This window comes from Etheostoma spectabile, chromosome 20 (assembly GCF_008692095.1).
Source record: "Etheostoma spectabile isolate EspeVRDwgs_2016 chromosome 20, UIUC_Espe_1.0, whole genome shotgun sequence".
Taxonomy (NCBI): domain Eukaryota; kingdom Metazoa; phylum Chordata; class Actinopteri; order Perciformes; family Percidae; genus Etheostoma; species Etheostoma spectabile.
Genome location: NC_045752.1, coordinates 6778107 through 6805665, shown reverse-complemented (window position 1 = coordinate 6805665; position 27559 = coordinate 6778107). Strand labels below are relative to the sequence as shown.

Below are 27559 nucleotides of genomic sequence, written 5' to 3'. Positions count from 1 at the left end.
AAGGGTCGGAAAGTAATAATCATGTAAAAGGAGAAGGGTGGAAGTTTACTTTTCTATCAAGCAGCAAAAAAGGATTATGTCAATATCACATCGTCCTGGAATGTGACTATTGTGCATGCCAGGGTGGCTACAGGTATTAACAAGTTAAATTTAAGACTTTTTAAGACTTTTTAATACGCAATTCTAAATGAAATTTAAGACCAATTTACGATAAATACAAAGTGGAAATATACAGTAATCTTTCCAATAACACAAAATTAACAGTATGGTAAAATAACAATAATCTGTTGAGTTAAGAACATTGAGTTAATGTGTAATCTAAAGCATAACACAAAAATGTAATTGCTGTCCTAATTATATTATTACAATATTTTCAGAACATTTGGGTCCCTTGAACAAATGGTTATAACATCAAGTGAAATAACATCAAGTGAATATTAAAAAAAAAACACTTCCTTTTGAACAAAACAAATAATTAAATGCCAATTTCCAGCTGCTTTTAAAATGCAAAGACTCATATATGATTTGTGCCTAACAGACAGACAGACAGACAGACAGACAGACAGACAGACAGACAGACAGACAGACAGACAGACAGACAGACAGACAGACAGAGAGAGAGAGAGAGAGACTCTCAGATGGATGGGTTGCAGTTTGTGGAGGACTCATCATGGAGAGAGAGTAGACAGCAGTGTGTATGAGTGTTTTGCGGTGTGGGAATGTGTGTGTGTATCTATAGGTGTGTTTTCAGGTCTCCATGTGACCAATATTTGTTCAAGTTTTGATGTCTACTCCTGAGCTTTTGTGAATATACTTGGAAAATAATTAATATACTATAATAAACAAAACAGTGACTTTGCACTTGAGAAAGCCTTCCCAGCAGAGTGTCCTTACCAATTTATAACGATACACGCACATACAAGTCCAGCTGTTTGCTTTTGGTTTTCTGGTTCAATGTCTCGTCGAACATAATTACAAACGCACCGCATTTTTGGACTTCTGTGATGAGGTCTTTTTTTTATATATGGCGCCAATCCAATTTTAGCCACGTATCTGGTCTTGTCTTTTCCAGAGGTAAATGACAGTACAAGCCTTGAATCTGGAAACATTGCTTGGAACACTTCTTCAGTCCCGTCATTTGACCTGTATGAATTGTGTCTTGTCACGGTCCTCAGCCCGGAGTGTTGGCGTAGAGCCACAAACTGCTCGTAGGTTAGCTGGCGTTGTTGCTGTAGATTTCCCGCATAACATCTAGCGTTGTAGCGTTGACATGGTTGCTAGCGGTGGAGAAGAAACTAGCGATGGCGGGGTGCTGGCGTGCCTTTACGTAGGCTAGTCTCTGTGTTTTTTGCATTGTACGTGCGATTCCACCGCTCTGATCCCCATTGGCCCAAGTTTGAAAATCTTCCGCCACATAACGCAGTTCACTTCATAAGCATTTTCAGGCACCGACCTTAACAAGGATACTCGTTGTTTTCAAGCCACTTCACTGAACTGCATTTCCCCATGTTTCTAGACGGCTATCAACAATTACTGTATCACCTCATGCTGCAAAATTACGAATCCCGCGAAATAACAAATCTCACGCTACGGCCACGCCAACACCCCCAACGAAGCAGCTGATTGGTTGGAGTGGTTAAGCTTAGGATAGCCGATTGGTCAGGGGATAGGACCTTTACAAATGGGCTTATGTTACCGCGACAACGCAGCGCAAAGCCTACCGGAACAAATATCGACAACAGATTGCCTGCATTTTCGCCGTGACATGACACAAACATATTTAAGACCTACCGCGTCAATTTAGACAATATGCTTTTTAGCCTTATTTTTAAGGAAACGTGATTTAAGACTTTTTAAGGACCCGCGGCCACCCTGGCATGCGTACATTGCAATGTCGATGCTAAAACACAATGTCAATCAGCCCTATATATTTTAGAGCTACACTTAGCAACTTTAACTCAAATTTTGTTTCTCTATATACTTCAATTTTACTTTTACTCAAAAAATTGACAGAAAAACCGAAGTCAATTGTCTGTCAAATCCGGATTTTAACCCATTCTTCCCTGCCCAAGTATGTCAGAATCATTGAGAAGTTGGGCACACAGTTTACCTCCTCTTCTATTCTGATTGAACCAATAAGAATATTCATGCTAAAAGCAGAATGTGTAGGTGTGGTGATGGCCAAGAACAGCAATCAGCCAAGCCATTAATCATAACTGGTGGCAAATGCAATGTTTTCAGGGGCTGTCACTGTAACTGCATGCAGGAAGGGGAAGAAGTGCCAAGTACAATGTGGTTTTCTGTGGCTGCTGGCAGCAACGGTGACGGTGTGCTGTAAGAGCATGTCATAGCACGTTAGTTTGGGGACTAAACAAAGCAAACAGCCAGTGCAGACAAGGATAGAGGAGCCAAAGAAAAGGCAGAGCGTATATATATATTGTATTTTCAATTCCCCCCAAAAACACCATATTAACCTGTGTTGGAAATTATATTTGAAAAAGTTGGGATGTCGTAGATTTGGCGGAATGTATTTACCTTCGCACAACAGCAAATAGTGCTTGCAAAACAAATACCGTAGAGTGACTGTCACTTGACTCCAGCACCAATAAACAAATGGAATAATTGTGTTAAAACACAGCTCAAAACTAGGCCACGTTAATGAAGGCTTGATAAGGATATCACAATCATCAGTGAAGCAAAGTCATTTAACAACTGTCAAGTGGCCTAAAAATACAGTGTTACAGAATGTCTTAAAATGGCAAGACCACAAGAAGAAAATCTTGCCCTGGTCCCAAAACTGGCTGCTTCTAGGAAATAGAAAATGAAGACTTTTCACCATCATCCTGGAACCATGCTGAAAAACAATGTAGGCCGTCCCAGAATGAACATGGACAGTCCCAATTTTAAAATCTTTGTTTTTCAACATTTTCATTAGTTAAAACCATTCAGAAGGACCTTTAATATAAATAAATCATCATAAAAAGTATTAGATGATCAATCAACCTTTTTATTAAAATTCATCTGAAAAGATAAAGAGTAAAGATTTTAGACTAAAGGTCAATCATTCACACCACAAACAAAGGCCAAGCTGGCAACAACAATGCTGTTCTTGCTATTTATCACGCGGTCAGTTGGTGTGTCTAAAAGTTGGAGGAGCTGTGGGACAAGATGTCACAGAAAGAGGTGCAGCTTGTTGCCAAGGACGAAATGCGATGGAGAGCTCTCTTTGCAGCCTTATGTCACATAGTGGACGAAGAAGAGTAAGTAAGTAGGTGGTTAACGTTAGGGGCATTAGTTAAGCTGTTGCAGAATTTTGATTCTTCATAGTTAACATAACATTATTGTCATCTCAATCACTGTAATTGCAAACATCAGCTGCTGACTTGTTAGCTGCTATCTGTGACGTTACCGTTAATATTAAACCTAACTGGTTAACAATGACGTTATGTTAACTAGCAAGCTTACCAACTTGGGTTGAATTCCACGTTAGAGCTGCAGCAGCCATGAGGTCAGAGGCTGCCAGTTTAGGGTCTGGCTGTGGTCTGGTTTTAAGAAACATTCTTCCAACTTTCTCTCTATGTGATCATTTTTCAAGCAAATACAGTTGAAGAATCCAAACACAGCTGTTGTCTTTAACGTATGCCTTTAGTGTTTTTATCAGATGATGTTTGCAGTTTTAAAAATCATGATTTAAGCAGTGCAAAACAATTTTAGAATACCGGGAATCCAAAAAGGCACAGGCTATCAACTATTTTACAAAAAAGTATTTTCATAGTCAGTCTTTCACATTTGGATAAACTACAAGTGTAAACAATTTAAATGATTCCTAAAAAAGTTGTAGCAAAAAGCCATCTTATCCTCTTTACTCACATCACCATGTTAAAACATCCCAAGCTTAACAGCAAAATGCGTGGTTCAGACAGTATCTGCAGAGCTATTAAAACCTCAGACTGGAATTAGAACAAGGGATCATCACATTTGATTACGTGGAACTGCTTTATGGGGCTGTGTGCTGGTGGGGGGCACGCTGGCAGCTCAATGAGCCATAAGAGTGCCAGTTTTGTGCACTTAGTGGGGTCTACCATAGAGTGAGGTGAAACTGGCAGGGAGGGCTGGCTCGATACTGAACCATAATGGCTTATTCTTAATGGTTGCCGCAAGGGGCCAACGTTCATTACTCTCTGCGTGGGGGGACTGTCAACGGGATCCTGGGGTGAGACTTGTGAGTGCATTGTACACTCACAGACACTTAAACTTGAGGGAGGCCCCCCCAAGGCGAGTGAGCAAGGTGGAAAACTACAGAAACTGTTTTCTTTCTTTCACACACACACTCACACAGATATAATTCCCTTGCAGGAGGCACCACGGACTGTTGGTGTGGTAGTTAACAGAAAGCTAAAAGTTCCTCCTTGGGATAGTTTTACAATACTGCTAATTATTCAACGATTGTGAACATATTTATATCGAGCACGGCAGAAGCAAGAGTTCTGTGCGGAAATATAAATATATTCTTCTACTCTTTTTAGTTCACCTTTTAAAGAAGCCCAATACCCTGGCTTAGCTAAAACAGCCAACCTAATGCACGCAAATGCCGACTCAGGGCCCCTCTAAAATACTAAGCAAAGATAGGCTATTTTACTGCTGCTTTTGCCATCTAAATGGGGAGTGATATGTAGCGTTAAATTGGAAGTCACAGCAATAGTCATTTAACAGGCTGGCTTTAAGAGAGAAGCCTCATGAGCTGAAAGTGGTTTCACAAATTTCAAATGATATACTTGGTCGAAAACAGGAGATGGCCTGCCTCAACCAAGCTTCAATACACAAGGAATCCCACCTTTTACTTCCATGAGGATGTATCTGTGTGGTTCCATGCATACCAAAAGGGATGCTTAGTCATGACAGGAGCACAAAACTGGTGGATTAATTAGTATCAACACAAACACACTCATGGCATGAAAAAAACATGTACTCAATCAGCCAAGCAGATTGTTGGTTCTTCTGCACTTTGAAAGGAACTCATTTCGCAGACTTTACCTGCCAGCAAAATCAGGCAGACAAACAAAAGTGAGACCTGAGAAATCTCACACTCTACTTTAACCCATTTAAGTCTACTTTCAGTGTTTTGGTCAAAGTCCACACACTACTAGCAAATGGCATTTACACTATGTGCAAAATTATTAGGCAAGTTGTATTCCTGAGGATTTATTGTGTTGTATTTTATCAAATTGCTCTCAGTCAGTCAGAAATGATAATAAACCGCAAATCTGAATATTTAACAAAGGAAAAGTGAGTTTTGGCTTCCTCAGGAGATTATATATGTATGCAGAAGGATTAGGCAACTACAAGTGTGCAGAATTATCATGCAACCAAATGAATAACAAAAATGTTCCCATCTCGCTTGTTTATTTGAATTTCTTAGAGTAAGAATAAAAACACAAATAAACAAATAAACACTATTGACATTTCAAGAAGTATTCAGTGACCAATATAGCCACCCTTCTTTTCAGTAACTATAATTAGCCTTCCATCCATGAAATCTATTAGTTTCTTGATCGGTTACTGATCAACTCTTAGAGCAGCAGCAACCAAAGCCTCCCAAATGTTGTCCAAAGAGGTGTATTGACGTCCCTCAGTGTAAATCTCACATTTAAGAAGGGCCCACAAGTTCTCAATGGGGTTTAGGTCAGATGAGGAAGGGGGCCACGTCATTATTCCGTCATCTTTAAGGCCTTTACTGGCTAGCAGTTGAGTAAGCGGATGCGTGGGATGAAGCATCGTCCTGCATAAAAAGAATTGTCTTTTTGAAGGATACACAATTTTTTCCTGTACCACTGCTTGAAAAAAAAAAGTATCTTCTAAAAACTAGCAGTAGTTTTGGGAGTTGATTTTTCATCTTCAACCCAAAAAGGTCCAACTAGCTCATCCTTAATAATAGCAACCCATACCAGTACCCCACCTTGCCGGTGTCTGACCTGAACTGGAGCTCTGTGCCCATTAGAGATCCAGCCATATATCTCTAATGGGCACAGACAGATTGATGGATCTATCCATCTGGTCCATGAAGAGTCACTCTCATTTCATCGGTCCATAAAACCTTTAAAAAATATGTCTTCAGATATTTCTTGACCCAGTCTTGAAGTTTCAACTTATGAGTCTTGTCTTGGTAAGTGGTGGTCAGGTTTCAGCCTCTTACCTGGGCCATGTCTCTGAGCCCTGAAAAACATCTTCTGGACACTCCAGTTAGGTTGCATTTCTGGAATATGGTGGCATTGGAGGTAAATGGGTTCCTGGTAACTTTACGTTTAATTCTTCTTAATTCTATAGCGGCTAATCTGCGTGTCTTTTTTCTCCACACGTTCCTTGCGACCCTGTGGTCTATTGTGGACTGACGCCTCAATATTTCCTCCCTTATTAAATAAATGTGAATAACCTGATAACGCTTAAATCAAATTTGCATTTTAGTTTATATAACTAGGAATTGGATAATATGGCTGAAAATGATAAGGTCAAAAAAAATCACTTGCCTAATAATGGTGCACACAGTGTAGAAACAACAGTTTTATCCACTGAGTACACTTTCACAAAGATGCATCCACACTTCCAGACACACATCCCACAACAATGAAGGGGATGCTATGTAAAATGAAGCACAGGATGCATGCTGAGCTCAACAAGATGTGATAATACGAGATAAGGAATGGGAAGAATAACAGGATGAAGAGTCAGGATGCATGCTGATGGGGTGCATGTCTGTGGATTGGAAGAGCAGTCCTTGGTCCCATTTTGTGTTGGCTGTTGCCCAAGAACCCTGTCCTCTGGCCCATTAAAAGGGGGTGTTTCGTGGCCAGGTTAGCTCAGTTGGTAAAGCAGGCGCACACATATAGAGGTTTACGCCTTGACACAGCGGCCGCGGGTTCAACTCTGACCTGCGTCCCTTTGCTGCATGTCATTCCCCTTCCTTCTCTCCCCTTTCATGTCTTCATCTGTCCTGTGGAAATAAAGGCCTAAAATGCCCAACAAATAATCTTAAAGAGGGGGGGTATTTCTGCCCTGATGGGCCCCAAGAAGACTGCCATTTCCTGTCAGTAGAAAGACTGGCTAGGATATAAGGAAAGACAATGCCTCAAATTAGGCCTGCACGATTCAGGAAAAAATGTCAATCACAATTCTTTTGCTTGTAATTGATATCATGATTCTCTGCCATGATTTCTTTTGACGATGACAAAACAAATTGGCAGTACCAAACAGATATTTTTTGGCACCTATATCAGAATGCTCATCACCACAAGCCTGTAAACAGAGGCAATGCAGTGCTTGGGAGCACTTTAAAACCGATTTTATACAGTCTATGTTTAAAACTCACAGTAACACTTAGTAGTGTTTGAAATGCAGTCGGCTCGTAAAATTAAATAAGAACCAAAGTCTTTTGTTTTTAAAATCTGTTATTTAAAAATTAAATTGTGAACAGGGTGAATCAAGGTCGCGATTTTATAACAATTAATTGTGCAGGCCTACCTCAGATGGTGACTGAAATGTTAGGAATAACTGAGCTTAATCTGTTGACCAACATTCAGATGATATAAAAAAGGGCTGAGCACTATTCATCTATTAAACACATCTCAACTGTGTCCACCCCTACAAAGAGCTGCCTGCTCCTACAATGGCAGGAAAGGTCCAGCTGTCAGAAGGGGAAAAAAGACAGGAACAGGGAGGAAGGAAAGGCTCTGACTGTCAATGTGACTGGAGAAGATAACATGCATTGTGCTTCCTGTCCCCACCCATGTAACCAAGGAGACCACAGTGCTCACAGCTCATGAGGAAGATGGAGGGAGGATAATTTGTCATACTTCCCACCATCAGTTCAAAGTTTGACTTTATGTCTCTATGATCTAACCTCCTTCTTTGTCCTCTTAACCAAAGGGATAGTTTACCCATGCTTCAAAACAATCTGAATCCACAGGATTGTGCAATGCTTTCAGTGGGATTCTGAAGTCAACGGACAGAACACCAAATGCTTAAGATGAAGGAAAAGAAATGGGAGATGGTAACATTCAGGGGGTCTTTTCAATTAACCCTTGTGTTGTCTTCCCCGCAAAACTGAAAATCAACACTTGTTGATGCTTTTTAATCAATGTTTTTAACTTTTTTACATTTTGGTCCCTTTTTTCAACACTTTTGATGCTTTTTTTCAATGTTTGTCATAGTCGATGTTTTTTTACACTACGTAACACTAACTTATTAACTTTAGTTTTACAGTTATACCTAATGTTTGAGTTAGAAAAGCAGTAATTAGGAATTATTTTGACTAAAATTAAAGGAAAGTATGTTGATGGATAATCACAGACTGAAATATGTCAACTTTTTCTCAATACTATTTCAAAACCACTTCAGTTCCCCCCCCCCTCCCCAAATGGTATAAAATTGAATAAGACACCCCAAAATTCCTGAAAGTAGAAATTTGTACTTGCCAAAGAGCGTTGTGTGGAATCAATCAATCAATTTTGGGTAATTACAATTGGGTAGTTAAAAAGAACATTGATATAGGAAAACAGGTCAATTTGACCTGAGGACAACATGAGGGTTAAGCGCTAGAACCGAGGCGCTCTATACAGCCATTATTGAGTCCATCTTCACCTGCTCTATCACCACCTGATACGCTGCTGCCACTTCCAAGGACAACGGCAGGCTACAGCGTATCATCCGCTCTGCTGAGAAAGTAATTGGCTGCAATCTGCCGTCTCTCCAGGACCTAAACGCCTTCAGGACGCTGAGGCGGGCAGAACAGATTGTAGTCGAACCCACTCACCCCGGACGCAATCAGTTTGAACCTCTCCCTTCTGGCAGGAGGCTGCGGTCCATCAGGACCAAAACTTCATGACACAAAAACGGTTTCTTTCCCTCTGCAGTTGTTTATTTCATATCAATGTGTAATAGGTTATTTTATGTAAGGACCAACCACCAAGGAAAATTCCTTGTAAGTCTGAGTTACTTGCCAATAAATTCTTTGGATTGCAATTTGCAGAGATCGTGGGATTTCCCTAACTGAATTAATACTGCACATATAAACACAAAACTGCTTTGCTAGCTTAATCGTGTTGTAACTCAGATATCTGCTGGAAAGAAAAAAAAAAAAAATCTATCGACACATTTAGCTCCTGTAGGTCCGTGAAATTGACATGTTTTAAATTCAAATCTGTAATGTTGACACAAAAATGGCGGAGTAATATTTTAAGTAATGAGATTGGTTTGCTCAAATGGCTCTGGGTGTGCTGTCATGCTGATTTGAGCACGTTCTAAATGTCTAGACCAATCAGACTGTTGGATCAACTTGTTGTATAACCACAGTCAAAGACTGTCAAACAGCAATACAAAAGGAGGATAAGACGGGGGCAGCATTTTAACTGTAAACCTTTGGCAAATCTTTACATCAACTGTGACTGGAGTAATTTTGCCGAGGAGCAGATGGGAGTTGCAGGAGCCCGCCAGAAGTTCAGCATTGAGCATGTCAACAAACAGATTGAAGAAAAAAAAAATCTCTTTATTTAATAAGTTTTGGTAGGTGGGGAGTGACAGAACAAGGAACAACTACATTCCTTTCCCTCTCACATTATCACTTGATTACAACAGAAAACATTGATGCCACAAAACCGAGACTGCGTGCGTTTGAGTTAGGCCTGCACGATATTGGAAAAAAACTGACACGGCGAGATTTTTTTCTGCGATATATATTGCAATATGAAAAAAGAAAAAGTAATTTTTAAAAGATGACAAATAGCTGTATTTGGAAATAAATTATTCTTGACTACCACAGTGATTTTGTAGGAGAGTGCATCTACATAGAAGATAAAAATTAAAAAAGGACGTAAGATCAGACACAGACTTCTGTTGTAGATTAGTGTTGCTTTTCCAGCAACGCAGCTCCAAATTGTAACGTTAGTTGCGACGGACGGACCCCTTGTTTCTTTAGGCCAACTATATAAGCTTTAGCCTGGCTGGTAGCAGCTTTCTGTGGGGGGAAATTGCTGGGAGACGTTGTGATTACGTAATCAGTTGATTTACATAAAACACTGACTATTGTAGCTTCACTGACTACCCATCAAAAACTATGTACATTACTGTCAGCGGCAGCTGCTGCCTACGGTACTTTTCTACACACGGAGACCCTCACTTCCCATAACAAACCCTGTCGGACTAACGTCACATACACAGGTTGCCCACATGGCTACCTGTCTCAAAGGGGAAGGGTTGAACGGTAATCATATAAAATCATATAAAAGGAGTATGGTGAAAGTTTACTTTTCTATCAAGCAGCAAAAAGGATTCGCGTCAACATCGCAACGTCCTGCAAAGCGACTAATCGCACATGCGCGCATCGCGATGTCGATGGTAAAACACAATATCGTTCGGCTCTACTTTGAGTACTTTCATAAGCAATTATTATTCACTCCCGTTTTCGGTTTCAGACCTTCACAGACTCATCTGTCCAAAGAGCAACATTTAAACTTAACACTAACCTGTAGTAGTAGGGTTTTACCTGGATCAGAATTAGACCAAGGTGGTGACTCAAAACACCACATCAACCTACTGAAACTGGCTTTATTCAAAAGGGACAATATTCTACATGTTACACATTAACTTTCCCAAGTAGCAGCAGAGCTATGATTCAATAATCCAAGACACTAAAAACATATCATTCTGCTTAAAGTATACACACAGAAAAGCCCTAGGAGGGGCAGAATTAGTGAACACAGAAAGACCAACCGGTAACATCACAACGTATACTTATGTGTTTGGGTCAGCTGTTGTCTTATCCCCAGGCACAGGGCTGGATGGGGCGTGTACCTAGCATCTAAAAAAGTCAAACAGCCACTCAGTTGCTGTCTCTGGGTGTGACAACACACAGACTCACAAAACAGCTGTTGTGTCTTTGTGCCATCTCTCTTCATAGTCTTCACAGCCTGGCATACTATTTTCCAGGATCTGAAGCTTGCTCTTGTAAATACAATTTAGACATACAAAAAATGTGTTAAATATCTATATGGATATGCATGGTCCTCTGTCAGAAATTCCATTGTTTTGGGCCGAAATACAAGGATAGATTGGATGCAAGTGTTGGAAGTTGTAGATTAACAGCTATGCACTGATTGTCTATGAAGGACAAACTGGCCAGGCACTGTTTAGAGACGCTGGAAAACTCTCTTGGTGTGTGATGCACTTCCAGATATTAAGATTGCTTGTCTTAAAAAGGACAGAAAATGAAAAGAGGCGGAAAAGGCCTATGACCTACTCCCTTTCTCTGCAGATCATCAGAGGAGCTGCTGTGTTTGGTCTGGTTGTCTGCTCCTGGAGATTATTCAGATGATCTGTTTTGCCTGCCAAGTCATGTTGAATGTACCATTTAGAGCATTTAAAAAACAAAGACATTGGAGGGGCTGTAACAACTGGGTCAGAGTGTCATGAGGGGAGAAGACCAAGAGTCGCTGACTTAACTGTCTTTAAACATTGATCTTTCTCAAACTAAATAGGGTCCCGAGCGCAGAAAGTGAGAGCTAGACTGATGCAAACGGACAGAATGCGCAGCAGGCCTTTAATGTCACCACTGGTCCTCACATGAAAGAGGCAATGTAGCCCCAAGGCAGATTTTTTCTTTTTGCCTCACATACGAGTAGAGAGGCATGCTGCAAAAGAGAAAACTGAAGAAGAGAGCAGATGAGAAAAAATCTGGGGAAACAGGAGATGAGAAAGGAAAACACAAAGGGCAGCAGTAGAGTGACTCTGCTAATATCAATAGGTAAAAAGAAAGCCAAGAAAAACTGCGTCATTCCATTGGGAAAATTAATACTGATTTTCTCTTGTGGAAAATTGTATGATAACTATAGAATGCAATATTTAAAAAAAGATTGGGGGGGTGCATGTACATTGTTAAGACAGAAAGAAAATGATAGGAGGGAGAAAGCAAAGCTAACTGTGTACATGTGTAAAACTGGGGCGCACACAGAAAGTAGTAGATTTTATACATCATGGTGATGAGGGAGAAGCAGAGATAGAACCAAGATTTTGTTTATCGAAAGTGTCAGACGCTCAATAAAAAAAATAAGGCTGCAGGTAGAGCTCCCATCACAAACAGCCTTAACTCATGTCAGACAAATACTCTCCAAGAAAGCACAGTAGGGGAGAGGAAGGGTGGAACAGGGAAGGGGAGAGAAGGATTAGAGGGGACAGTAAGAGACAAGTCCATCTCCTGGCAGACTATTCTTCACCTTAAAAGGTGTCAACAGCAGCTGGTGCCTTGGCACCTTGCTCATACCCACACCTGTCTCCCCTGCTGTGTCTACACACCGTCCAACTCCAGCTGCCTTTAACCATCTCTAAATGACCATCAAGTTTTACAATTCATCATTTGATTTACCCACACACAACGCAGGTGATCACAAACGCCCAATCCAAAATTCAAACGTTTAGCAATTTGAATTAAATCACTCCATGTCAGTGAGCGTGTCCTGGCACGTCCCGCAAGAAAATACATAAACCAGACAAACAGGAGCAGCTGTAATCTTATCCAAGACGACAATAAAGCAATACCTTGCCAGTCTTTTATGAGCACCATTCCTATGTAATGACACTGAGGCGAAAGTTAAGGCCAAAGTGTATTGGTGCAGCATCTATAAGGTAAAGAAAAAATGTTTTGTTGTGCCAGCTGGTTATACTTTTATGTATTTTAAACAAACCCCCCTATACAAACTTCTTTTAACTCAATCAAGAGTGTTGTAACCTGTCAAAAATGGCAAGAATGTCTCTGCACACATTAGTAACAATCAATGCCACTTTTCAATTGTAGTCCATTTACTTTGTGTGAGCTATTTAACCAGGATTAAGCTAGCTATAGCATATCAGTAATTAATAATTGATTTGACCCATAATTCAATCCCTAGTAATTAGCGTAATGGCCGGGGTCAATCGCAAAAAATGTTTCAATGCCCCTTTCACACAGCCAGTTATTCCGCATTGTTTTTCTAAGGTACAAATACGGAAGGGGGGGGGGCTGAGTTGTTCCGCCATTAAGCCAGTAGTGGAGGTAGTAACAGAGCCAAATCAACGCACACACTAGACGCCAATGCTGTTGTATTAAATGTCCTGCATCTTTTGCTTCCATGCCAGCATGCCGGCATGCTATCTAAAATCAGACACTGGGGCATCATTATGTTTATTTGCTTTTTTTACGCTGTTCAATGTAAAAAAAAAAAAAGCAAAGCCGGCGAGAGAAACAGCATAGAAGGCTGGGTCTTGGGTTGCAAAAACCACATCACTCATGCAGCTTAAAGAACAACACATTCAGCACACAGCTAAGATAATCAACCAAATGATGATTGCAACACATAAAAATGCATTGCAATGTGTTGGACTTGTTTTACAAACATCACTTGTGTTCACACTTCTATGCAAACTGGTAGGAATGACCCATTAACGCACAAAAACCCATTGTGTATCATTAGCTGAGGGGGAGGAAGAGAGTGACAGAGGGGTGAAGTGTGGAGCTGAGGGAGGGGTCAGTGACCTTCCTCATAACCAACCAAATGACCTCATTCACAGCACACAGGAATCCTCTGTCTCCCCCCACTGTTCTTTATCACATTCACCATCCTCCCATCGCTCTCCGCAGCCTTGCTCGCCTTTTTACTTCTTCTCTTTCAGCGAACACAATCAATCAACTGAGCAGGGATGAGACTCATGCTCACTAACCCTTTCATATTTACAGCGCATTCTTTCCTGAGTTTACGCCGTCTTTCCTATGTCACACAGTGTGCTAAAGAGGCTCTTTGTTTGACCAATTAAAGTCTAATCATACAAAACCACCCATTGTTTCTGCTTAGTAATCTCCTCTAAACCATTGAACTGATAAGGACAGACAGACTTAAGCCTCACTGCAAACAGCACAAAGCAGCAACAAACTCTAAACAAACTGAACAGTCACAAACAGTTTCACTTGCAGTTGTACAAGTCTGATTTCATTCATGTGCTTCTACAATCAGTATGGGTTGAACGCGTTGCACATGGGCATAAATTATGCTAAGCAAATCATGTTTTACATTACAGCACAAGTCTGCGAGGCAGACAGCCCTGCAAAATACAACTGTGTAACACATGTAGTTCTAGTTAGGCTAGACAGTCACTATGTGTGACTGTGTCATTGAGACAAAGAGGTTTAAGCAACTGAATTATTGCTGGATAGGTAAAGGGGGCAGTGGATTAAAAAAATAAAATAAAAAATGTGAATATTAGAAAAAAGTATGTAAGCAAAAATGGACACTTGAGTATTGAGATATTTTATTTTGCAATAATCTATTTTCAAAAAGGCAATATTGTAATTTTTTTTTTTTTTTTAAATTTTCAAAAATATTAATGTAAGACAGTGGTTCACATTTATGTTGTTTTTAAACCCCCTACAGCTAGATGGCTAGGCTGAGACGCACCACTAGTGTCCTTGCCTATCAGTGCCTGACTTTTTGCTAGAAGCTAACAATGTAGCTATGGCTGAACTTTGGCCTACTTTAGCATGTAAAAATTAGCGCAATAAGAACCTGTAAACCACAATCCCAAACTGGCAGTTTGATTTTCTTTGTACTGAATGGTTTACCTAAAGTAAACTTATTTGACTTTTATGAATATCATGTCTTTTTTTATTTTTTTTATATTACTTTTTCTAAAATTATACTTAAAAAAAAAAAATCCTAATATATTGCCTTACAAACAGTATTGAAATATATTGTAATATATTGACCCATGCATCGTGAAATCTGTGAAAACTCCTTACAGGTATCAGCATAAATTCTATTAATAGCATAAAGCCCAATCAACCAATTGAGCAATACTTTTCTGCTTGAAACCCCTCTCTGATTTGATGAGTTAAGCAATGGCATCTAATCACAAGCTTCTATGGACTGAAATGGGCGATTGAGAGTAGGCTGACACAGGTGGTAGAAACAACATGAACTTGAATAACTGCAGTTAGGAATGAACTCTTTCATAAACATTTAAAATTTTGCACACTTACACAGAATTTACTGTAAACAGTAAACTGCCTAGCAGCATGATTGCTTTGAGGCTGCTCTCCTTCCCCTTACTGCTGTTCTTCTACTCTACACATACCACACACAATCTTATGTTACAAAATAGACTTTACAATTTGTAAAGAGTGTTGTTTTCCAAACATTGAGGAAGTTTATGGTTGCTATTTCTTAAAAAGGTGAATTAAACCGATACATGGGTCTGATATCTAATAAAGACTAAAATAAGACCGTCCTTTGTGAGTTGGAATCACTGCATGCTACTAGCTTAAAAGGCAAACATCCAAATACTATTCCACACACACAAAAGTATTTGGCCCCCTTGAACGTTGACCTTTTGCCACATTTCAGGCTTCAAGCATAAAGATATAAAACTGTAATTTTTTGTGAAGAATCAACAACAAGTGGGACACAATCATGAAATGGAACGAAATTTATTGGATATTTCAAACGTTTTTAACAAATAAAAAACTGAAAAATTGGCTGTGCAAAATTATTCAGCCCCTTTACTTTAAGGGCAGCAAACTCTCTCCAGAAGTTCAGTGAGGATCTCTGAATGATCGAATGTCGGCCTAAATGACTAATGATGTTAAATAGAATGCACCTGTGTGTAATCAAGTCTTCGTATAAATGCACCTGCTCTGTGATAGTCTCAGAGGTCGGTTTAAAGCACAGAAAGCATCGTGAAGACCAAGGAACACAACAGGCAGGTCCGAGATACTGTTGTGAAGTTTAAAACCAGATTTGGATACAAAAAGATTTCCCAAGCTTTGAACATCCCAAGGAGCACTGTGCAAGCAATAATATTGAAATGGAAGGAGTATCAGACCACTGCAAATCTACAAAGACCCGGCCGTCCCTCTAAACTTTCAGCTCATCTAAGGAGAAGACTGATCAGAGATGCAGCCACGAGGCCCATGATCACTCTGGATGAACTGCAGAGAACTACAGCTGAGGTGGGAGACTCTGTCCAAAGGACAACAATCAGCCGTACTGCAAAAATCTGGCCTTCATGGAAGAGTGGCAAGAAGAAAGCCATTTCTTAAAGATATCCATAAAAAGTCTTGCTTAAAGTTTGCCACAAGCCACCTGGGAGACACACCAAACATGTGGAAGAAGGTGCTCTGGTCAGATGAAACCAAAATTGAACTTTTTGGCAAAACATTATTTTTGCAAAGCTACACAGCTCATCACCCTGAACACACCATCCCCACTGTCAAACATGGTGGAGGTGGTGGCAGCATCATGGTTTGGGCCTGCTTTTCTTCAGCAGGGACAGGGAAGATGGTTAATATTGATGGGAAGATGGATGGAGGCAAATAAAGGACCATTCTGGAAGAAAACCTGTTGGACTCTGCAAAAGACCTGAGACTGGGACGGAGATTTGTCTTCCAACAAGACAATGATCCCAAACATACAGCAAAATCTACAATGGAATGGTTCACAAATAAACATATCCAGGTGTTAGAATGGCCAAGTCAAAGTCCAGACCTGAATCCAATCGAATCTGTGGAAAGAACTGAAAACTGCTCTTCACAAACGCTCTCCATCCAACCTCACTGAGCCTGAGCTGTGTTGCAAGGAGGAATGGGCAAAAATTTCAGTCTCTCGATGTGCAAAACTGATAGACATACCCCAACCCTAACCCCCAAGGGACTTACAGCTGTAACCGCACAATAATTTTGCACGCCCAATTTTTCAGTTTTTTTTGTTAAAGTTTTAAATATCCACACACACACACGCACACATACACGCTTTTTATTCATAGTTTAACTGAGAAATGGCAGTGGACTTCATGTTTGGCACGATATCGAAAGAACAACAGGAGTACTCTGAATGGTATGACATGGATTCTAACATGTAAGGGCTAAATAACGTGTTGAAGCTGTTGTGAGTCAGAAGCAGATGAGACTGGTTAAGACTGGAGTTCCCACTGCTTCATATCTGATGGTAAAACGCTACTACCTCTTGCCACCTCACTTTCTGAGGCCCTAAGGGAAGGTTATGGCAGCACCGCCTGCTTTTGACAAACCTCACAGAAACAACACGGGCTGCTGGGGGACAGGTAAATTATTCATCTTTGATTTATCGGCCAGCCTGCAACTAGTGAGAAACCAAGACAAAGGCTGCAAACCACAAGCAGGCTGATCCACTGGGGTGTTTTAACTGGGGGGAGGATGGGGCTAGCGAGCCTCTTGGACTAGAGAGTTTAGATGAGGATGAGTGTGAAATGTTGCACATATAAACAGGATCCTAAATTGGCATAGTTCTTGCGTTTGTGTTGTGTCTCCCACCTTCCTGTATTTCCTCTTTGTTTTAGAGTGAAACATTGATTGCAAGGAAGGATTGTGGAAAAGGTGCACTGTGGCTTCTTCAGTGTATGTAGTGTAATTTTCTGTATGTTGTCATCTGGACCAATGTTTTGCATTTTTATTTGGCTCTTTAAATTAAAAAACAGGTCCTAAATTAACACCAGCCAGTCGCCAAATGCCGTTACATTTCCATTTGGTGGTAAATCTCAGAGGGCTATACGCCTCATGGTGATTAAATGTTTGTACCAAAATAGTTCTGTTTTTCAGTCTTCATTTTGGTGAAGGTGCAGATACTTCCTTATGTTTCTCTGCCGTCAGCACGTCGGAGCTTCACAGCGGCAGGCCAACACACGCGCACACACAAACACTGGTGCATACACCAGACGCCAGCTACCACATTACTTCTGTTTACACATCTTTACCTCAGGCTAACTAATAAGCTAGTTTGTGGCAATTCTTGACAGCCAGCCTTCTAAAAGAAAGCACAATGAAACAAAATGTTAACTGATTGCTAACCCTTGACCGATAAGTAGGAAACAAAGTCTCAATTCACTCGTCCGTTCGGCTCTGACACACTCCGTGTCTGCGTAGAGCTGTAGGCTTGTACCGGTGTTGATGTTCTGTCCATTGTCGGACACACTTTTCTGAAACAACTTGCAGGACCGACAAGTCTAGCGGCCCGTGGCGCGTATGTCCGAGCTGGTGTCCAGCACCTCACCTGCAGGCTGTCTTCCTGGTATACTCTCGGACGGCCAATTTAACTTGCCAGTCCTCATCAATGTAGTTTCATGAGTCATGTAGCAAAAAGAGGAGCTTAAACCGCAACGTGCTGGTTCAAAGCTAGGACTAAAAAGTTAATTATAAGTTAAGATATAGATTGTATAGCCTATTTAGTTGTAAAACACCTAAAATTTAATATTATTATTCATTAATATTTTGGGCGGTAGAAAATATGCTTGGACGGTGGATTTTTTCATCTACTTGCCAACTTGCTCGATGAGCCAAAAAGTTATTTTGGACACTGAATATAAACAGTCAGTGAGATGGGAGTGAGTGTGTCACAAAATTAGACGGTTTAGGAAAGCATTACGGGACTTGTTTCAAACAAGTGAAATGGAGCTTGCTTTGTCCAGCCATGAAGCAAAAACTATCAACTTAAAAACAAAATATACATTTAACATTTGTAGATATTTAAAGCAAATTAGACATTTCTGTGCCTTACAGTGGATGGTATTCACATTAAGCTAAGCTAAAACACACTATAAGAGAGTGTGTGGGGAAAACAAATACCAGGCTTGAGGTTAAATGCTCTGACTGTGCTCCCGGTAAAATTCCTGAGCTGGCTGCCAACACTCACTTGCCATTCCTCCTCTGGAAGGAGAGAGAAAATGAATGCAGCGGGATAGGCGAGTCAGAGAGGAACAGAGTGAGCATTCAGATCCTTTTTCTATAATAAAAATGGGGAAGGAAACCGGAAACAGTGACAAATGCTGCTGGTATGATTCCTGAAAAAACCTAACTGATAGACACTATGTCTATTGTGACAGTTCAGAAAGAGAAAGCGCAAGGCAATAAGGGGGAGTACTATGGGTTAGGGGGTGGGAGAGTTCTTTAAAAACACTAAGACTGTAGCAGGGTGGAGCCCATAGTTCTCGTTACTGAGAAACGGGTTTGCTGCGGATCCACACAAATGTGTGGAGGAGGGACGAGAGCTATAATTCATGATGTAATCTAAATTAATCAAAACAAAGCTGAGAGAGTGACCCACCTCCGTTGGAGAGGACACAAAAAGAGCAAGCTTCTCTTATCACCAGTCAAAAAACAGCCCCACACCCCACCTTCTTCATGTTTGTCTGAAGAGAAAACAAACCATTGACTTGCCTTCTCCATAGTCCATTGCTGTCGCAAATGGGCGTTACTTCCCGTAGATGTTTTTCAACAAGAAACAAATGGTAAAAAGCTGACATAACGTGGGTCAAGGGCAATGGGAGGAGCCATGGCTTCAGAAAAGGGAATAAACAACCCAATGTAATGAACAGGTCTGTGTCAGGAAGCAGATGTGTGACATAATTCTTACAACATCCCCTATTCTTCCTCTTTAACACTGCTCAGCCTCATCTAGTACACACAGACACACAGACAGACACACAGACACACACTGTGCATCTAATTAACCTTATTCACTATTCATTTTAATGTGATTGCTCTGCTTTAAGGCTTGAGGAATAAAAAAAGAAAGAGATAAACTGCCTCAAGCAATGTGTTGGATAACAGCCGGCAGTAATAGAAGGGAAGACACTTAGTTTTGGCGACAGCAAGCCAGATAGTCAGCCAGGCAGTCAGGGTAGGGTATGGAGACAGAAGGCCAGGCAGAGGCAGCACTGATAAGGAGGCCCCAGCACACACAGGATTGAGGCCTAAGATAAGAGCCCAGAGCTGTTGTTGGATGACTTTATCATACAGCACCCGCTGTGGGGTGGCATTGCTGGGGCTGGAGTAGGGCCAAGGGAGCAAGATGGGTCTAGGGTTGCTAGAACAAGGACTGAAGCTCACACAGGCACTGCGGTGGGGCTTCTGGTTAAGAGGGCTGCTAAGCAGAATCACGTCAGAAGGAAGAGGCAAGGAAACGCGGGGTCCTGCCACAACCCTTATACCTCACCCTGTCAAACTTATGCCACCACCTAATTTATTACCAGGGAGGAGAGACTGAGAAAGAGGGACCACACTGAGTGCAAAAGAGAGGCAGACGGAGAAAGACAGCACAAAGCCTCCAATTCTGCTTTCTCAATGGTGGCGACGGCTCAGTAAACCAGCTCACAGAACAGCTCTCGGCTAATTAAATTCCAGCTTAAGTGGTGCTTTGGGCGAGAATATGGGGAGAAGAAAAGGGTTAGGGGTGCGGTGATATGACAGGTTTCTGCTTGAAACAACAGTCCTGGCCTAAGAACCCCATTTCTCTCTTTGTCTGCACTCTCACGGCTCTAATCTGTATCTTATTTTGCAAGCGGTACTCAGTCTTGTTAGCTGCTAAATTGATTGCATGTCAGGGGTTAGTGGAGGTCTAGCCCTGTGCAGTGAAATGCCAAGGGTCAATCTACAGTGGGAGGAAACAGTGCTGCAACAGACAGACACAGACAAAAAAGGGGGAGAACAAGACAGATTGACATAGATATGGGACATCAGGTAGAAAACCCATCACAGACTCCAAGTATTCTCCCATTTATCAAAATCTGTTCTCTAAACAGCTGTTCCCAAAGGACCAATTCCCTACACAAGCACCACAGTGGACAGCAGACAGTTTGTCCTCCAAATGCTGACAGTTCTCCAGGGAAGGTCCTGTTAAATCCCGGCACACAGAGACAAACAAGCAGACACAAAACTGTATATGCAAAGGGGGTGCTGTAGCCGTGAAAAAAATGGTACAGTGCACCATGTTGCTCCGCCACACAGCCTGCGATTGAACAACGGACCATTTAATCTATTACAGGAACAAAGCTCAAGAATGAGCCTGTAAGAAAAGGTAAGAATACATATAAATTATATTTATAAATTACTATTATTCAACTTTTTGGTTCCCCATTGAAACACTCAACTAAATAAAATGCCTCCCTTCTCCTATGGTCTGTTACAACATTGCCTACACTTCACTTTTAGGCTACATCTCTAGATGTTTTATGGGCTGTCTCTTCCTGCTAAGAGAAAATATCGCAGTTTGAAGCTGCTTGTTGGCTGGCAGATCATAAAGAGAAATAAAAAACACCATAGCAGGTGCCACCTCAGGGAGATGAACAACTGCAACGCAAGGGGATTTCAAAAGGGGCCTGTCAATCGGCCACAGTGACCTTGTGTGACTACACACATACTGGGAACGTTACAGAGGCGTCCATGCAGTCACGCCACTAAAGCAGGGTGGGAGCAGTCGTCACACACAAGGGTGGTGTCAGCTTTCTTCAGCCATGGAAACAGCTGTGTAGACATTCACAAAACGAAGGGTGGGCGAGGGAGACATAAGCAGCTGTTGTAAGGGTATACCCTTGAGAGATGGACAATTTGGGAAAGAATTTGAAGGGTTTTTGAGTTTGAAGACTAAAGTCTGACATTAGGAGGGCATTTAAAATGTTCAATCACATTTGAGCCTATTAAACCTATGAAAGAGTACTAGACAAATGAGAAGTTCAGGCATTGAAATTTTTTTACCATAACAAAAAAAAGACGTTCTCCCTCAGGAGACAAGACGGCTGATGCCTTGTTGACAGATTAGGACACCGACTGGTTAGGTTTCTACCTCTGCTTGAGAATAAATTGCTTTTTAATGTTGCATGTTCTCTTTCCTTGTCGCTTTGAGAAGACAACCGCTTTCAATAACCCAAAACTGACTGAGATGTCTCCTGCAACACACTGATGAGGAAAACCACCCACCCCCACACACACACCTAACTAAAAAACTTTTCAGATCAAATGTAATTCACACCACAATACCACAAGTTGAAGATTCCCTTCTGGAGTCTATCCTGTCTGGCTTAAAGTTGCAGCCTAGTGTGAGGTTTATTTTTACTGTTGGCAAAGACCACAAAACATGCTTCACTTATCATAAAAAAATGTTATCGCACAAATATTAACCTCAAAACTACTGTTAGAAAACAATTGGAATTGCAATAATCTGTCAAAATAGGCTACATAGTGAAACACAAAAGGGAAGGGATCTCACTTTAAGCAATGATTTCTTCTTTTTTAGACAAATAAACAAATAAATTGCACAGACTGATTTTACCCTGGGTGGGGTCAGTTTTCACCAGTACAGGATCAGCAAGCGGGACGAGGCTGGCCCCAAATATTGCATCAGAGTTTCAGCCTCGTTCAAAGGGGAAAGCAAACCAAACCGCCCCTAACAGGAACTAGACAGTTGTCCTCTGCTTTGAGGTGGCTTACACACGCAATTTATTGGCAGCTGAGTAAAGTTTGGGCTGGTGCTGTGGAAACGCGTGGAGAAAGCAGACTTGTGGGGTTTTATAGTCGCAAGATTCCCAGCCGTGATTTCTCAAAACACCAGTGGATGGAACGTTTATCTGCCGAACACTGCACAGATGTGTCTAATCCAACATTACAGGATTGATTTATAAACCCCTCACAAAACACTTCCTCTAAATCAAAATCATATGGCCCAAGACATCAAACTGCGTGTTGAAAAAGTTTTTATTTTAATAAAAGAACCAGTTCCACCATTTTATTTGACGTAAGCTCAATGACTATTACTTTATTTTTGAAAGCAAAACATAAATCTGAGCTCCCCACTGGTCATAATTAATACAGCAGTATTTGCAGTGTGCCTATACATGTTAAATGTCTTACAAGCACTTACTGCCTCCGCTACATTAAGCACACATCATCTCTACAGGGTATAGTGTATTCCTACTCTGCCCTTTAGTCCGACAGTTAGCGCACCGCTTTGGTGGTTTGTATTATTAGTTTATTTGTCAGAGACCATGCCAAGTTCAAGCCCTGTACCAGAGTTAGCAATACAGCTAATTTCCATCTGTGGTCCGAATTATGAAATATTGATACCAAAATATTATAGTATATGAAATACTTAAATATTTCTAGGTGACACAGACAAAACGCAAAGAAATGTGATCATATGTCTAGTACAAAATACCTCAACTGTGTTAGAAACGCTACCAGAGGATTTAGAAAGTCACAGAGAAAAAAAACTTTTCACATTTGCAATGTGAAAGGACTAAATTGAGTTTTCCCCAGTTTACAAAACACAAACCCCTTTCTTCGCACTTTTGGTCACTCAGCTTTGGAAACTAGATTTGTTTGTTAGTTAGCTAAAAAAAAAGTAAAGTTTAGTAAGAAAAAATGATAGAGATTTTTGTTTTATCACTGCTGACCGCACCGAAGCTAAAACCCTGTTTCTTGCATTCAGTGGGTAAGCTCACACAGCATGCCGGCAGCACTACGGCTTAGTTGTTAAAAGTAAATGAGAGGTATAAACTGTGTGCATGATCCCATTTCTTTACTGTTCAGACAATTATTTTTTTTAACTATGGGGACTGGGACATGGCAAAGGGGAGCAGGGATTAAAAAGAAAACTAGTCTGCTTCCTGAATCTCCCATCATTCCTAACTGAGTCCATAAGAAAGTGGCTCTGTCAGAATTCAGAATCTCTAATGCGCTTTTGTACGGCATTTATGGGGTGTGGACTGTAATCAAACTTTGCTCTCTCAGTAAGAAAATATGGTTGTAAAAATGTGGGGGAACCTGATACCATCATACCCCAGGAAATCTCTCACTCTTGTTTTTTCCTGCAGGCTTTAAACTCAACCTGAAACTGAAGTACCAATTTTTCCAGATGAAAAGCACTATAATATTTCTAGAAACTCATACATGTCGATTCGATAGGCAGATTTGAGGGACCTTGTTCTATCTTTTGCATTCAATCAAAACTAAGATTTAAAATTAATTTGAGTAGGGGTGTTTTATTTAGTGTTACACAAATGTATTGCATTATTTGTTGCAGTAGTGAGATATGGCGGTAACAGTCCACTCTACGCCTTTAAGTGTTGTTTATCACCCATCAAGGAAGCAAAAAAATCTTTGCAGACCGGTTTAGCAACTGCATACTAGAGCCTACTCCTCCAGACATGCAACAGAAACTATGAGGTATGCAATGTTGTTCTATCATATAGTGTCTATGAAGAAATCACTCGTTTATCTCGTAAAGTAGTGAATGCCTATTATGATTAAAAAGTGTCTTGTTGTCCAGTCCGACACTACACACAACACGGGGACAGTCTGCTAGGGGGCTGTGGCGCTCTCTAGTGTCCCCAGCTCAGTTACATAAAGCATAGGTCCAACCTTCCGCTTAAACCAGCTTATGGTAGTGATACTATAAACACCAAACGACGAATAAGCCTAGTCCATCAGCAAAACTGCATGTGACAAAGCGTAGAAAATGCACGTAGACAGACGAATCCCGTCTGGACGGCGCCGCCGACAAAAGGCGACGCAATTTTGGTAGGGTACGCTTGACTGGCAAAAAAAAAACAAAAAAAACACGACGACTACTGCAGCAAGGGAAGGAAATATAATCGAGGGACGCATACCCTCGGTTTAACACAAATGTTGTAGTAGCTATGAATTTAGCTAAACAAAACTGTACTCCGTGATAATGAAAAAGTTAGACGGTTGAAATAATCTTCATCACTCCCCCTCCCAGAAACAACTCACTGGCCATTGTTTGGGCAACAAGCAGACACATTCCTCCGTGCTTTTAAACTCGGACGCTGGGCGATAACTAACAGACTGCTCTAAGCAAAAACAAAGAAAGCGAAAGACAACTTGTGAAACGCTTCTTGAAATGTGTCTGGATCGCTGTAATGATTGGTTAAGTCTTTATTTAAAAACGTAACGTTAGCTAAGTTAACGCAACCGTTATGGTTTCTGAAGAGTTCAATGGAATGCAGACGCCCAGGCACGCTAGCTTACAATGTGGCTAACCTAAGCTAAATTGCTGTGGAACATGTGGAATCAGGCCCCGTCTAAATGAATTGGGATATCGTTAACGTTGCACACTTGATAAACATAGAGAAATGTTCAGAATATCTATGTGGTCAGTTTTTGTTAATACATTGACAGTGATAGGTAACGTTAGTTCGTTTTTTTTGTAAGTGCGTGGGAGAAAGTTTTCGTCTTGTCGCCACAAAGTCAAGAGTGCAGAAACAAACTCCGTGGAAGCCTAAGGTGGCAACACAACTCTCAAATCCACATCTGACTGTTGTCTATGGTAAAACAGTCACACTGAATACTAACGTTACTGGGTTCCCTGTTTAGTATGCGAGGTATTACTCGGGGAAGTTGTAGCTAAGTGTTATTGTGCCTGCCACGGTCAGCAAAATCGGTGTACCCCGCTGCCAGTGTGCGTACGGGTCTCACTAACGTTATGCAGCAGGGACGCCCAGCGAAGCCTTGCCGACACCGGACTGCGCCGTGGTCACGCTTCCCCTCCTCCCCTGCGTCTCTAACATCGCTCCAGACGGGCACTTACCTTCATCAAGAAGCCTCTCCAGGTGTGTGAAGATACCGCAGAGATTTGGCAAACTGGTCATGAGCTTCTTCTCGTTTAATAATTGCATTAAATAGTCGGGACTCGGCCTCGGTCGCTCCTTCACTTCGACCTCTCCGACCATCATCTTTGCGGCGAGAACGAAGAACAAACCACCGTGAAACACAGAATCCTCTTTTAGGAAAAGGAAGGAAAAACGAAAAAAAAAACAAAAAAAACTTGCGAGTCCAATCCTTCCCTCCTCCTTGTTATGAGAAGACTCTCTAACCCCCCCTAAAAAAATCAGGTTTGGTTTGTTCTTGTTGTTTGAGTGGAGCGGGGGCAAAAAATAAACCGTTATCTTCCTTCCAGAGTCTCGTGCGCCGTACTCTTCTCTCTACGCCGTGTGCGCTCGGGGACGTTCGATTCCACCACTGTAGGCGCGAGAGCTGCTCCACCGGAAAGGCTCCGTCCTCCTCAACGACTATTGGCCAGCGGGGTTTTCAGGGGACTAATGGAAGAACCAATGAGCGCTCAGATCCGTGCCAGGAGGGCGGTGCGTGGTGGTTGGTGGAAAGAGCAGTGCGCAGGAATGCACAAAATGCCCCTGAAGTTGTCAACATAGAATACCGGTATCACACATTTATATTTATTTCTCATTTCCTAACAAATAGCAGAATTATATCAGTTAAAAAATGTCAGACTCAATCATCTTTCTAGGCCTTGATAGTATGGAACTGTCATCAGTGTTCTCATAACACCAAAAGCAGTGCCTGTGAATCAGCTGAGGTTTTATATTCTATCTTTCTTTGTTTTAGATAGCAAAGTCAAAGCAATTTAAATTAGGTGTCGTCTTACTTTTATATTTATTTATTTGGAATAATAATTTTCTCTTTGTAGCTCAGCTCTTTTGTTTATTCATTTTTCAAAAAAAATAAATAGTCAGCTCCTTCAACACCTAACTTTTTTGCCAGTTTCAACTTTTATTTTTGTTGCTTCACTTTTTCCCTCCTCTATGTTACACAAGATCATCAGCACATTTTCATGCCAATCCAGTGTGAAAACAACATTCCAGTGACTACTACATGAAAGTACTGCAGCCCAATTTGTCAAATGTTGCAAGGTCCAGTTTAATGATATGGTTTAGCAACATAGTGTGTGTGTGTGTGTGTGAGTGAGTGAGAGTGAGAGAGAGAGAGAGAGAGAGAGAGAGAGAGAGAGAGAGAGAGAGAGAGAGAGTGAAAGAGGTAGTATTCTTGCCAAGACCAACCTATGAATCAGGCCGATTATGGATTTAATGTGTAGGCTTCCCTTTAGGTTGCCGGAATATGAAAAATATCATCAACCTGTGCAGTCCGTTTTCTAAAAGATGCCTTTGGTTACGCGAGACTTGTACATCTTGTAATCTGTCTTGGGACGGATTGATCAACATTCCAGTAATCAATAGGGCCTTTTCATTGTCCTGTCCTTGGGAGGACCTCTCTCCATATTCTCCGAAGATTAACATCCCTGATCAATGCAACACACACAAACCAGCTACCTCCGGTTCCTCGCATCCTGCCTAGTGGAAAAATAAACCACAACTGGTCTGTTTTGATTTTAACAGCTGTTAGCTGAGAGGGGCCCAGCTAAATCTGAGCCCTGATCTTGGCCATCATTCAATTTGTCCGCTTACTGCTCACCCACTCATGTCTTTGTAAAAGTAGTCCCCATGCTGGGGGAATGAATGCTCAAACAGCTGCACTATGACCTTCTGGCAGCAGTTTGTTTGCCACTGTGTTAGTATAGAGAATAGTAAATTAAGTCTAAGCTCCAAGTATTAGCGCAGCCTGTCCAATAAACGGATCAAAGAAAACTAGATCTGGTTATGTCTTGGGACAAGTTTAATTAGACTGAAATTGTGTCTCAGTATAATTAACCCAAGATACATGTGCAACACACTTACAATATACTCTAATAGTAAACTTGCTCACACACACAAAAACACACATGTATCCCCACAAAAATATTTGCCATCACTCCTCTGGGCCCAGATAACAGTATTTGGCAGTGCAGCACATCAAAGCAGGAAGACAGATACTGTTGCCTTAACAACCTGGATCCTGCTCCTTCGCTACAGTATATACAGCTATAATTAT

The 27559-nt window shown here is 41.2% G+C and overlaps 1 protein-coding gene across 4 annotated transcripts in view; it reads right to left on the bottom strand.

Moving 5' to 3' along the window:
- Positions 1 to 25871, bottom strand: part of qkia (QKI, KH domain containing, RNA binding a) — an 86842-nt gene extending 60971 nt beyond the window's left edge. For all 4 annotated transcript variants that reach the window (XM_032501071.1, XM_032501073.1, XM_032501072.1 and 1 more), the window contains exon 1: positions 25425 to 25871. In XM_032501071.1, the coding sequence (XP_032356962.1) occupies positions 25425 to 25569 (145 nt within the window). In that variant the 5' untranslated portion in view covers positions 25570 to 25871. The remainder of the gene's footprint in view (positions 1 to 25424) is intronic.
- Between the last annotated feature and the right edge of the window lie 1688 nt (positions 25872 to 27559).